The 14160-nt window shown below is 37.4% G+C and overlaps 1 protein-coding gene across 1 annotated transcript; it reads left to right on the plus strand.

The window, feature by feature from the left end:
• The first annotated feature begins 5118 nt into the window (after positions 1-5118).
• Positions 5119-13723, plus strand: LOC140517721 (butyrophilin-like protein 8). Its single transcript, XM_072629194.1, has 7 exons — positions 5119-5227; positions 8197-8544; positions 8799-9071; positions 11507-11608; positions 12041-12061; positions 12174-12200; positions 13167-13723. The coding sequence occupies exons 1-7, from the start codon at positions 5125-5127 to the stop codon at positions 13721-13723; spliced, it is 1431 nt and encodes a 476-aa protein (XP_072485295.1). The 5' UTR covers positions 5119-5124.
• The last annotated feature ends 437 nt before the right edge of the window (positions 13724-14160 follow it).

The raw sequence follows: 14160 nt of genomic DNA on the forward strand, positions 1-14160 counted from the left end.
ACACACACACACACACACACACACACACACCCAAATGATCTGCTACAATCTGTGATTGAATTTCATAGTTCTTTCTTTTTGCCTTAGAAGACCATTGGGAATATTTTTTTAAATCCTTGAATTGCAATGAAATTCCAAGTCTACCAGAAAAACCTCTGAAACATTGTGGTCATTGCTACGCACCAAGTTCTCCTGGTGTTTCTCCTTTCACTCAGCATCAAATCATGTAAGTCCTGCCAGGCCTCTCTGAAGTCTTCCTGTTCATCATTTCTTATAGCACAATAGTATTCCATCACATTCATATATCATAATTTATCCAGCCATTCCCCAATTGATGGGCATCCCCTTGATTTCCAGTTTTTGGCCACCACAAAGAGAGCTGCTATAAATATTTTTGTACATGTGACACCCTTTTCCATTTTTGTGACCTCTTGGGGATACAGTCCTACAAATGCTATTGCTGAGTCAAAGGGTATGCACATTTTTGTAGCCCTTTGGGCATAGTTCTAAATTGCTCTCAGGAATGGTTGAATCAGCTCACAGTTCCACCAACAGTGTATTAGTGTTGCAACTCTCCCACATTCTCTCTAAATTTATCATCTTCCTGTTCTGTCATGTTTACCAATCTGATAGGTGTGAAGTAGTACATCAGAGCTGTTTTGATTTGCATCTCTCTAATCAATAGTGATTTTTGAGCATTTTTTCATATGACTGTAGATACCTTTAACTTCTTCCTCTGAAAATTGCCTGCTTATATCCTTTGATCATTTATCAATTAGGGAATGACTTGTATTTTTGTATATTTTACTCAGTTCTCTATATATTCTAGAAATGAGACCTTTATCCTTGAGATTAACTGTAAATATTCTTTCCCAGTTTTCTTCATCCCTCTGAATTTTGGTTGCATTGAATTTCATTGTGCAAAAATTTTTCAGTTTAATATAATCAAAATTATCCATCTTGCACTTCATAATGCTTTCCATCTCTTTTGTCAAAAATTCTTCCCTTGTCCGTAAATCTGATAGATAACACTATTTCTTGCTCCACTAATTTGTCCATAGTATACATCTTTATACCTAGATCATGAACCCATTTGGACTTTATTCTTGTGTACAGTGTCAGACACTGGTCTATGCCTAGCTTCTGCCACACTTTCATCCAGTTTTCCCAGCAATTTTTGTCAAACAGTTAGTTCTTATCCCAAAAGCTGCGGTACTTGTGTTTATCAAGCAGTAGATTGCTATATTCATTTTTTACTACATCTTGAGTACCTAGAATATTTCACTTGTCTACCCTTTTGTTTCTTAGTCATTACCAAGTGGTTTTGATAATTGCTGCTTTATAATACAATTTGAGATCTGGTAGCTCTAGGCCACCTTCCCTAGCATTTCTTTTCTTCAGTTCTCTTGATATTCTGGACCTTTTGTTCATCCAGATGAATTTTGATATTATTTTTTCCAGCTCTAGAAAATAATTATCTAATAGTTTAATTGGTATGGCCCTAAATAATTAAATAAATTTAGGTAGAATTGACATTTTTATTATATTGGCTCAGCATGCCCATGAGCAACTGATGTTTTCCCACTTACTTAGATCTGATCTTATTTATGTGAAAAGTGTTTAATAGTTGTGTTCATATAGTCTCTGAGTTTGTTTTGGCAGGCAAACTCCCAAATATTTTATAATGTCTACCCTAGCTTTAAATGGGATTTCTTTTTCTATCTCTTGCTACTGGGCTTTGTTACTAATATATAGAAATGCAGAAGATTTGTGTGGATTAATTTTGTAACCTGCAACTTTGCCAAAGTTGCTAATTTTTCAAGTATTTGTTTACTTCAATCTCTGGGATTTTCTAAGTACAACATCTATCGTCTGCAAAGAGTGATGACTTAGTTTCTTCTTTGCCTATTCAAATTCCTTCAATTTCTTTATCTTGTCTAATTGCTCTAGCTGAGTGAGCCTATTTTTAAAGGTGTAATTTTCTTCAGCATTTTTTGGGTCTCCTTTAGCAAGCTGTTCACTTGCTTTTCATGATTTTCTTGCATCATTCTCATTTCTCTTTTCAATTTTTCCTCCACCTCTCTTACTTGATTTTCAAAATCCTTTTTGAGTTGTTCCATGGCTTGAGACCATTGCATATTTATTTTGGAGGTACTGGATGCAGAAGATTTGACTTCCTCTGACAGTATGCTTTGTTCTTCCTCATCTCAAAGACTTAAAAAAATAAATGTTCACCAAGAAAGCAATCTTCTGTATTCTTATTTTTTCCCCTTTTTTGGGAATTTTCCCAGTCAGTTCCTTGACCTTTGAGTCCTTTGTCAAAAGAAGGATGTACTCTGGGGACCTGTAAGTTCTCAGTTCTTCCAAGGTGGCACAATCAAGGGAGAGGAGTTTACCCCTCTCCTGGCCTGCACACTGGTCTGAGAGCCACCAAAATTTTTTCTGCCCAGGATCTGCAAGTAATAGAATTCCTTCCTCCTCCTCACCCTAGGGCCATGCTCATGACTGAGATTCAGATCAGCTGCTCAATTTCCCCCAGGGATTTTAGGGGGAGAGCAGGGTTGCCACACAGGGCTGTAGTTCAGATCAGCACTCAAGATGCTCAAAGACATTTTAGGCAGAGGGCTCCAAAAATGGATGCTACTGCTGCAGTGGCTGCTGCTGGTAGAGCCAGATCATATTCCCTTTTCCAGATAAAAAAGCTTTCTCACTGATCTTTGAAGCTTTCTTTGGTGTCTGTGGGCTGAGGGATCTGAGATCCACCACTGCTGCTGCGGGCTCCATCCCCAAGGTCTGTTTGGGTCCTGTTTCTGCTGGTGTTGAGCACCCAAGGCTGGCCTGGTTTCTGTGTGTAGCGCTTCTCTCCTTGCTCTGTGCTATAGACCTTTCCTGTTGGCCTTCCAGGCTATCTTGGAGTGGAAATCTTCACTCCATAGGTATTTTAGAAACTGTGGGGGAAGAGCTAGAGTATGCATGTCTTTCTACTCTGCCATTTTGGCTCCACCCCCATGATTTTCTTAACATCACCATCATTTCTCTTTCCAATTTTTAATCTTTCTTACTTTATTTTGAAAATACTTTTTGAGTTCATTCATAGCCTGAGATCAATTCATATTTTTCTTGAACAGTTTGGATGTAAGAGTTTTGGTTTTGCTACCCTGTTCTGAGTATATGTTTGGTCTTCCTTGCCACCATAGTAACTTTCTATATGCAGAATCTTCTTTCTCTTGTTTGCTACTTTTGTAGCCTATTTCTTGAATTTGAGCTTTATGGTAAAGTGGTGCTCTGTTTCTCACATGGAGGTAGTACTTTCCTAAGTTTAAAGTGTTTTGTGCAACTGTTTTCAGTGCTAGTTCCTGGGGTCTACAAAATTTCATTTCTTTCAAGGTAGTTGACCTAAGGGGAGGTATATTTACAACTCTCCTGGCCTCTGCTTTGGTCTATGAGTGACCACAACCACTTCCCTGGTCTGGAACTGTGACCAGGGTTCCTGCTCCAATTTAACTGTAAGTTCTGGTGTACTAGTGTTCCTAACACTTTGGCCAGCCACACAGGACTGCAACCTGGATCCAAGTATGGGCAAAGCAGCAGAGTCCTGCCCTCAGTACCATCAAAAGGACCCCTTAATCTCTTTCTTACCAGTTGTCTAACCCCCTTACGGTGTGTGCACTGAGAGGTCCAGAAATAGCCATTGACACTGCTGATTCAGTAGCTTTCAAGGCTTGCTTCTGGTTTTCTGCATCCCAATCTGTGTTGGCACAGCCTGCACTAGATAATGCTCCACTTTCACTCTGGTGTTACAGAACTTTTATGTTGTTGTTGTTGTTACTATTATTATTATTATTATTATTGACTAAGCTGTCTTGGATTTGAAAATTGCTTCCTTTGGTGGGTTCTGCCATCTGGAATTTGTTTGGGGGCATTATTAAAGTTATTTGGATGGGAATTTGGGAGAGCTCAGGAATCTTGCTGACTTTTCTCAACCTTCTTGGTTTGGCACCTCTATTTGTACTTTCTCCATCACTTTCTCAAAACTAAAAATCAACAAAATAACAAAAAATACCTGATTTGTAGTATTTACCACTTATAAATGTGTAAATGTTCAAACCGAAAATTTCATAGTCAGCTCTGGAAAGCCAGGAGAATTTGGCTCTGGGACACTCTCACCCTAAAACCCAATGATCAATCTATTTTCTACTAACACCATTAGTCAGTCCTTTCTGCCACATTTTCCGTTTCGCCACACAACTGTTATGCATAGTTTTATCCAAGAAGGAATATTTTCTGACATTCTCCATTCTCTGATTTTCCTTCTACCCCTCCCAAGAAGGGATCAATAACTGAACACATAGAAACAAGTAGGATTTGGAGAGGGAGAAAATAAGGACCGTGGAATATGAATTAACTCCTCATGTAGAAATCAAGACTCTCTATGCACTCAAAACTCCCATTCCTTCTTATTCCTGCTGAGTATATATTTAAATAGCCATGGACTAGTTTTGGGTGAGGTGGCACTTGTGCCTTTATCATGTTTGAAATGGGAAGGAACTTGTGGGTCACCTAGTTTAATCTCTTTTTGTGTGTGTGACAAAGAAAACAGAAATGAAGTGACCTGTCTGAGTATGCACAGCTGAGAATTCTTTCTACTTGCCTAAACCTCTGAGTCACAGGACAAATTTTAGACTGATTGGGCTGAGAGATAAGTTAACAGAATTACAGCAAATGTGAAAGACACTCTAGTGTGTCTCCTTAGAGTTTTCTTTTTTATTTCCTTTATACTATGTTCGAATTATCATAATTTTAGATGTCAGCCATCTCCATTCTTCCTTTGTTGTCTCCACTGGACATAACAATGTATTAGATTTAATGCTACAGGGGAGAAAATCTTTCTCCAGTTGCTCCTGTTAATAATTTGAGTTGAGTGATAGGTAAGAGAATTATTTTCCTCCCAGGAAAATTCCCAAGGATATTGTCTCTCTTTAGTTATGGGACTCCATATCTGAGACCTATCCAAAAATCAGAGAATTAGGCTTATATTTCTTACTTTCTCCAGTACTTCTTACTGCATATTCTAAGATATCTCATTGCCCTTTGTTTACAGGTTCTGTGAGTAGATTCATAGATATGTTGAGTATCTCAACTCTCTTGTGCCACATTCAAGCCTTTAAACCATTTGATTACCACCTCCTCCTTGTCTTCATTCTCAGTCTCATAGATCTAGGATCAGGTAAGTCTGCTCTTGTTTGTGCCACCCTCAATCTTCTCTTTACCTCCCTGGCTATTCTATTTGATTCAACTCGGCAGATATTAAAGCTATATTAAATTAAAGATATAATACAATATAAAGATATAATATAATGTAAATATAACATAAATAAATGATGATATATAATATTATATATAATATAATACATAATAAATCTATAATATAATATAGTATGATTATTTTTGAGGAATTGTTTTCTTCAGTGAGTTTTGTATCTCTTTTTCTACTTGGTCAATTCTACTTTTTAAGGCATTTTTCTTATTAGCTTTTTTGACTCCTTTACCATTTCCCCTAGTTTTTAAGGTATTTAAGCTAGTTCTTTAAGGTGTTGTTTTCTTTAGTATTTTTTGAGTCTCCTTTAGAAACTCTTGATTTTTTCTCATGATTTTCTTGCATTGCTCTCCTTTTCTTCCCAATTTTTCCTCTACCTCTCCTACTTGATTTTGAAAATCCTTTTTGATCTCTTCCATGGCCAGTGACTAATTCATATTTTTCTTGGAGGCTTTGGATGTAGAAGTTTTTGTTTTGTTGTCTTCTTCTGAATGTCTGTTTTGATTTTCCGTATCACCATACTATCTTTCTATAGTTACAGTGTTTTTCTCCATTGTTTGCTCCTTTTCCTATTGCTTGACTTTTAACTCAGTTAAAGTAGGGGTCTACTTCCAGGGTGAAGGGTGCTGTCCCAAGCTTCAAGGGTTTTGCGAAAATGTTTTCAGAGGTGTATTTCAGGGACCTTTAATTTTGCAGTTCTTCCCAAATGGTATGATCTACAGAGAGGTGTTTTCTACTTTCCTGGCTTGTGTTCTGGTCTGTGAGTGAACAAAAGCATTCATTTTTGCCCCGGAGCTATAAGCCCCATCCCCTCCACTGCTGTTGCAAATTCTGCTACATTAGTTCTCCTTTCCCTGGGACTACCATCCAGGGTTATGACCTAGATTTGAATATGGGCCAACCAACAGAATCCTGACTTAGTGCTAGCAAAAACACCCCCATGTTTTCTCTGACCAGTTTTCTGACTCTTTTACTGTCTGTAAGGTGAAAGCTTCAGTAGCAGTCTCTGCTGCTGCTACTTCTGATTCAGTCACTCCCAAGGCTTACTGTAGGTTTCCCGAGACCCAGTCTCCATCGTGTAATCTGTACTGGATTACACTGCTTTCTCACCTTAGTGCAACAGACCCTTCTTGCCAAGCTTCCAAATTGTCTTGGGTCATAATTTTTTCCACTCTGTCTTTTTGTGGGTTCTACTGCTCCAGGATTTGTTTAGAGTCATTTGGTGAAGGTATTTGGATAGTTTGGGGAGAAGAACTCAGTCAAGTTTGTGACTTTACTTCATCATCTTGGATCTGCCCCCAAAACCACATTTTAAAAGAGAAAATAACATGAAGTAATATATTAAAGATCAGTAAGTTTGGCAAATAGCTGGTGTTGGAGAATTCTCTTGCCCTCTTGAGGGAATCATATATGTGGTCCAATGTTGACACATGAATGAAAGGAGGCTAAATTGTTGGTGGAGCTGTGAACTAATCCAACCATTCCTGGAGAATAATTTAGAACTATGGGTGAAGGCATATAAAACTCTGCCCTTTGATCCAGCAATACCACTACTGGGTCTGTATCCCAAAGAGATTATAAAAAAGTAAAAGAACCTATATGTAGAAAAGTAATGCAGCTCTTTTTGTATTGAAAAAGAACTGGAAATTGTGTGGATGAACATCAGTTGGAGAATGGCTGAACAAGTAAATGCAATGAAATACTATTATTCTATAAGAAACGATAAGCTGGTAGGTTTTAGAAAAATCTGGAAAGACTTATATCAACTGATACAGAATGAGGTGAGCAGATCCGGAGAACATTGTATACTAACACCATTGTGACACAACCAACTTAGATAGACTTAGTTCTTCTAAGCAATAACATAGTCTAAGACAATTCCAAAAGACTCATGATGGAAAATGCTCTCCACATCCAGGGATAGAACTATGGAATCTGAATACAGATTGAAGTATACTATTTTCACTGTTTTGGGCTTGGTGTATTTTTTTATTTCTTGTGGTTTTTCTCCTTTGTTCTAATTTTTCTTTTATAAGGTGTCTAATGTGGAAATATGTTTAACATGATTGTACATATATAACCTATATCAGACTGGTTTCTGTCTTGAGGAGAAGGAGGGAAGGATGAAAGGGAGAAAATTTTAGAACTTAAAATCTTAAACTCAATGTTGAAAACTACGTTTACATGGAATTCAAAAAAATTAAAATATTATTGAGTGCAAAAAAGCAAGTAAGATAGTGTCAAAATGAAATAAAGTGATTTTTTTAGCATGCTAAGTAATGCTATTCTAGCTGATATCAAATTCAGATTTTTCAGTACGGACTTAGTTTTTATAACCTTTCAAGCCCAGAGAACACAGCTAAATAGCTACATTCTTTATTATCTTGGGGATTCATCTGTATAGCTCTAGTAGAATACAGAACAATGGAAAGAAGCTGCAGGAAGTCTGATTTTAGTATACTATAAGGAATGAATTCCTAAATAGAGCTGTCCCAGAATGGAATGGGCTGCCCTATTAAGCAGTGTGGTCCCCAGTCACTGGTAATGAGTAAGGAGAATCTGAATGATCACATCTAAGGAATGTTGCATTGGGCATTCTGGCCTTCAATGGATGGTTGTCCCGGACAGCATCTAAAACCTCTTCTAACACTAATATTTTGTTATGTTACGTATAGATTATTTGTGCATAGATTTTCACCTCACGACCCTTATCTTGTGTTAATTACAAAGAGGAGGCTTATATACTATATGGAGAAGCTGAAGATTGAGAAGGGTTAATATGAAACCTTCCTTTCTTTTCCCAATTCAAACTCTGTGCATATTATGGACAAATGTCAATGGTTAATATAGCTTTTTTTTTTTTCTGGTTAACCTGACAGGTCAATTTCAGGTGATTGGCCCAGATGAGCCTGTTCAGAGACTGGTGGGAGAAGATGTCATTTTCTCCTGTCATGTCTTACCTAAGATTAATGTGCAGGACATGGAGGTGAGCTTCTTCAGGAACCAATTATCTTCTGTGCTGATTCTAATCAAAAATGGAAAAGAAATGCCAAAGAAACAAATGCAGGAGTATCAAGGGAGAACCCAGTTTGTCCAAGTAGCCATTGCTGAAGGGAGAATCTCCTTAAAATTGAAGAATATATCCATTTCAGATTCAGGGATGTATGGATGCCAGTTCACTTCCCAAACTTTTGACCAGAAACACACTTGGGAGCTACAGGTAGCAGGTCAGTTGCTTTTTCCAATTATACAGTTTCTTCAAGTTCAATTAACTAGAACATTCTACTGAAAGAATAGAGTTGTCAGATTGTTTCTACTCTTTCATCAATAGACAGAAAAGAAGTAAACAAATAAGCAAGATGTCCCTCTAATGTACCCGCAAAACAAAAACAAAAGAATTACCTAAGAATCAGAAAAGTTATGCTCCTATATATCCCTAAAAAATGATGCCTCTTTTCATCTCATTTCCCATTTTCCATAGCTATTGGATCATCCCCTCTCATTTCTATTGAGAGATACAGAGATAGAGGCACTTTGCTGATATGTCGATCATCTGGCTGGTTCCCCAGACCTGAGGTACAGTGGAAAATTCATCAGGGATGGTCTTTGCCATCAGATTTCAAGGTGAAAACAGGGGAAAATGGCCTATTTGACATAGAAACTTCTTTCACTATACAAGAACCTCCCGCTGGGGATATAACATGTTCCATATGCATCTGGGACCTCAGACAGGAGTCCAGAGTGAGAGTAGCTGGTAAGTAGAATGCAGTGAAAGAAAATGGAAGGGCAGCCCCACTGGCTGGATCACTTGGCAGAACTTGATATTCTTAATCTTAGATTTGTGGATTTTGGTCCCACATTTAATGTTTCACTTTGGAAAGATACCAGACAAGGGGCAAAATGCTAAAACTGTATACACTTATGAATAGTTTGGATTGGATGAGACCTACTTGTTCAACAATTGCAGGAGTCCTCAGATCAGGAAATTTCATTTTTTTTAAACTTTTACAAATTCATTTTATGACCAAATAAACATATTATTAATTTCCAAAGAACAAAATACATATGAGTGCTTTTGTGTTGCAAGAAATGAGAGGACCTCAGAAGGAAGTGACTGTTCCACTTCAGAATTTATAGTAAAGAAAAAATCCTTGGACCATTTATCAATTGGGGAATGACTTTTATTCTTATAAATTTGATGTGGTTCTCTATATATTTTAGAAAGGAGGCCTTTATCAGAGACACTGGTTGTAAAAATTCCCAATTTTCTGCTTCCCTCCTGATTTTGGTTGAATTGACTTTGTTTGTGTAAACCTTTTTCAATTTAATGTAATTAAAATTATCTATTGTGCATTTCGTGATGTTCTTTATCTCTTGTTTGGTCATAAATTCCTCCATTCTCCATAAATCTCTCAGGTAAACTATTCCTTGATCTCTTATTTTGCCTATAGTGTCAATCTTTATATCTAAATCATGTACCCATTTTGACTTTATTTTAGTATATGGTGTAAGATGTTAATCTATGTTCATTTCCTGCTGAAATATACTCTTATACTGTACTCTTGTCCAATTTTCCTGGGAATTTTTGTCAAAGTTCTTATCCCAGAAGCTGGGCTCTTTGAGTTTATCAAATAGTGGATTATTTTAGTCCTTGATTACTGTGTCTTGTACACTTAATTAACTTATTCCACCAATCCACCATTCTATTTACAAATGCCTCTTAATAAAAAGATTTGTTCTATAAAACTTAGATTCAGTCAAATGGCCAGCACCCAAGGATCTAAAAGACCACAAATGGCCATAAGGCCCATCTCTCCACTCCCTTCCATGCTCTACTTTGTTATTTCCATGTTTTTGATGAGTTCAATGAACTTATCCCAGGAGAACTCTGTCCTAAGTCATGGATAAACCTGAAAATTATGATTGTTGAGACATTGGCAGTAAGCTTTGAGAGATGCTAGCAAACTGATAAACTTCTTTAAGACTAGTGGATGGCAAATTTTATTCTGAGTTTCAAAAAAATGGAAATAAATCTATTCTTAAATGTACAGGTCAGTAAACTTGACTGGCAAATTGCAGGCAAAATTTTGTGATGCATTTGTAAAAAATTGGGTAGTGAATATCTAGAAAAGGAAGCAGGATTAGAAGTAACCTGGTATGGTTTCATCAAAAATGTGTCAATCCAGGCTATCCTCCTTGATTTTTTTGAGGGAATTAGTAGAATGATTGCTGGCTAGTGGATATAGTACTGGGCCTTGGGTCAGGAGGACTTGAATTCAAATCCAGCCTCAGCTACTAGCTATGTGACTCTGGACAAGTCACTCATTTCTGTTTGTTTCAGTTCCTTCATCTATAAAAGCTGTAGAATGAAATGTCAAATTTCTTCATTGTCTTTGCCAATAAAACCCAAAATAAGGTCACAAAGAGTGAGACATGACAAAAATGGCTGAAAAACACCAATAAAATGTAGATTGGTATATCTGGGAAATCTTGTAGGGGTCCTTAATCTGGGACCAAAGAACTTGTGTTTTTAAAAACTCTATATCAATAGCTATATTGCAAAATAATTGGCTTCTTTGTAATACTATATATTTTATTTTATGCATTTAAACACATTCTGTGAAGAGAATCACAAGTTTCACCAGTTTATGGAAAGGACCCATGATAAAGAAAAAAAATTACAAACCTCTGCTATTGATATAGTTTACCTAAATTTTAACCATATAGATGATTCACATGCTACTGCTGTGGAAAAATAGAGAGATATGTGTTCCACAGAAAAATTGGGTGAGCTTGGAACTTGAAACAACTGCCTCTGTTTCCTCCTTGTAAAATGGGTGTACAGGATTGTAAGATGTATTGTACTGGGTAGTAGTGAGGAAGGTGCTTTGTGAACCTTAATTGTCCATAGATGTAGACCTGGAAGTGACCCTGGAAAGTCAGTCATCTCATTTTCCAGGCAAAGAAACTGAGGCTCAAGAGGATACAAAGAGTTGTAAGTAGCAGAGATGACTCCATATTCAGGTTCATTTCAGGACATTACACTGCATCTAAATGATTTAACAATAACTCACATTCAGATTGAGATTTTTATTATCGTTATCAAAGTTGTTTTTATTCCTTTTTTTAGAATAAGTTACTGAAGTTGTCTAAATTGGATTTAAGTTGTCCTGTGTGATTGTCTTACAGATCTGTTTTTTGAGCCTTCTCTTTGGAGCTATGCCTTCAGTGTCATGATGACTATCTTTGTGATTCTTTTTGCATCTGGCCTTTTTCTCCACAGACATCAAGGTAATGGGGAAGGAGAGGGGAGGGCACTGCATTACCCTCTGTGACTCTTCACTATTACCTCTTTCTTCTGTCATTTCCTCTTCCAAACTTCTCAATCACCTCTCCAACTGCTTTGAAAAATTCTGTTTATCCATCTTTCAGCATTTACTAAACATCTTCCATATTTAGAGATCAGTGAAGAACCTCTTACTTTGTCCTGGTTTTCCCCTGCTGTACTCCATTGAGAGACCTCAGGAACTCTTTCCTAGCAAACTGAGGGACTATGTTCTTTCACATGTTACTTGACTACATACAGAGAATGACTTCTAGAGTATTTTGTGGACCCCAAATTGTCTGACTTTACCTCTTGTCAATTTGACTTCTTTCTGCTTTATATCTTCATCCTTTCTGGGTGATTTTCTGACATATTTCTGTGTTTCTTTTTACTTTTAGGGAAACTTAAGAAAGACCTGGGTGAGATTTTGTTTATTTATTTGCTTGTTTGTTTGTTTGGGTTACTGGGTACCAGGTTCTCTTTCTGGGATGCAATTTTTCTCAATGTCACTCACGTCTTTGTTTATTTTAGACTGGAGGATTGAAATGGAGCAAAGAGGTAAGCAAAATTTCTTTTTATGTCATATTCTCCATTCCCTTCTCTGTCCACTATACATATATCCCTCTTTCATTTTGTTTTCATCCTCCCCCCATATCTGTATTTCAATGTTGTACTTTTCTTGCTCTCAACTGAAGCAATAACTCAGACCTGTCTATATTTTTTCAGAACTGGAAAATGCAGCTAAACATGCAGGTAACTACAACTGAGGTTTTCGTCCTTGACTTGGTTTCTTCACTTCTGCTCTTTCATTTCTCTTAACCCCTGACTCAGAGCAAACTGATTAAGTAGGCAATCAGGGAATGATTCACTGTCTACATGGCCATTGAACTGATTCCTCCATCTTGGGCACAAATTTTGTGGTAGGGCCAGGTGTTAACTGTACACAAACTGAGGTCATTTTGTTGGTGAAATTAAAGGCTTGTGGTGGTTGCAGAGAGGAAAAGAGAAGAAAACTAGAAGAAAACTAGAGGGGCAAATAGAAATTAGGATTAACATTACCTTAGTCCACATAGCTTATTCGTGGAGTCATGTCTCATCTCATTACCTAGTTTTTGTTTTATCTTTTCCCCATCTTCCTCCAGTGGAGGTCACTCCAGATATTTTCTCAGGTGTTTTGTTCCTCAATCCTCAGACCCACTTTTAGTCAAGGTAAAATGGCCTCACAATTTTAATGGAGAATAGTGAAGGATCAGATTTTTCTAACATTCAATTGTGACAGGTAGGAAAAGCAAAGTAACATAGAGGAAATGTTTATTAGAATTCATATTGACCATATCTTATTCTTCAATTTAGAAATTTTTCTCTTTCCTACTTATCTCTCTCCCTCTCTCCCTTTCTCCATCCCCCCTTCCTTTTCTTCTTCTATTTTGCCCTCTTCCTCATTATTTCTCTTATTTTCCTTATCTTTTGACTCCAATATTCCTTCCCCATACACTCTCCACACAATTCTTTTTCTCTTTCTAGTGGAAGTGACTTTGGACCCAGAAACTGCTCACCCCATACTTCATATATCTAAAGACTGGAAAAAAGTGACCTTTGAAGACACTCATGTTCTTGATGTACCTGAAACTGAGAAGAGATTTAAGTCTCCAAGTGTAGTGGCTTCACAAAGTTTCTCTTTGGGGGAATATTATTGGGAAGTAGACGTTGGGGAGAAAAATCGATGGTTCCTGGGGGTGTGTTGGGATGAAGTAGACAGGACAAAAAGAAATCCTGAACTCTTTCCCGCCAATGGCTACTGGGTGTTGGGGCGATGGAATGGAAAAGAGCATTTTATATTTACTCCTGCTCGACAAATTCTAACTCTTCAAGTGCAGCCAAAGCGGGTTGGGATTTTCTTGAACTGTAAATATGACCAAGTCTCCTTCTACAATGTGACTGACAAATCACACATCTATACATTCACTAGCTGTGATTTCAATGGGAAAAAGCTCCGCCCATACTTCAGGCCTCGTACTAATGACATTAATGAACAATCACCTTCACCTCCTTTGGTTATCTGTACCAACTTACATCAATGATAGGAAATAATATATTTCCCTCTAAAGGTGATGAAGGAAGCAAAGCTACAATGGCAGAGTAGTAGGAAAAAACAAGCAATCCCCATCCCCACCCCCCAAAAAACCCCACTAAAACTTTTTAACAGATCTAGAAAATGTACCAGATAGAAGAGAAAATTAGTAGTCACAGTGAATCATTTTCTCAGCCCAGGACAGCCTAGGAAGTAATGCAGAGAGATCTTCAGATACTAAAGACAGGGTTAGGCCAGGAACAGCCCATAGGAACAATCTAATACACAGGAAGAGGCTATATATAGAGGCAAGAAGAGGTCCCAGTCTCGTACTGGGATATTCCCAGGTCCATACTGGGACATTGCACTGAAAAGTGTCAAATGGATACTTTATTCTCTGCTACTGAGTTCTGGATCACACATGCAGGGTGAACTGAAAAAAGGAAA

Source organism: Notamacropus eugenii, chromosome 1 (assembly GCF_028372415.1).
Source record: "Notamacropus eugenii isolate mMacEug1 chromosome 1, mMacEug1.pri_v2, whole genome shotgun sequence".
Classification (NCBI taxonomy): Eukaryota; Metazoa; Chordata; class Mammalia; order Diprotodontia; family Macropodidae; genus Notamacropus; species Notamacropus eugenii.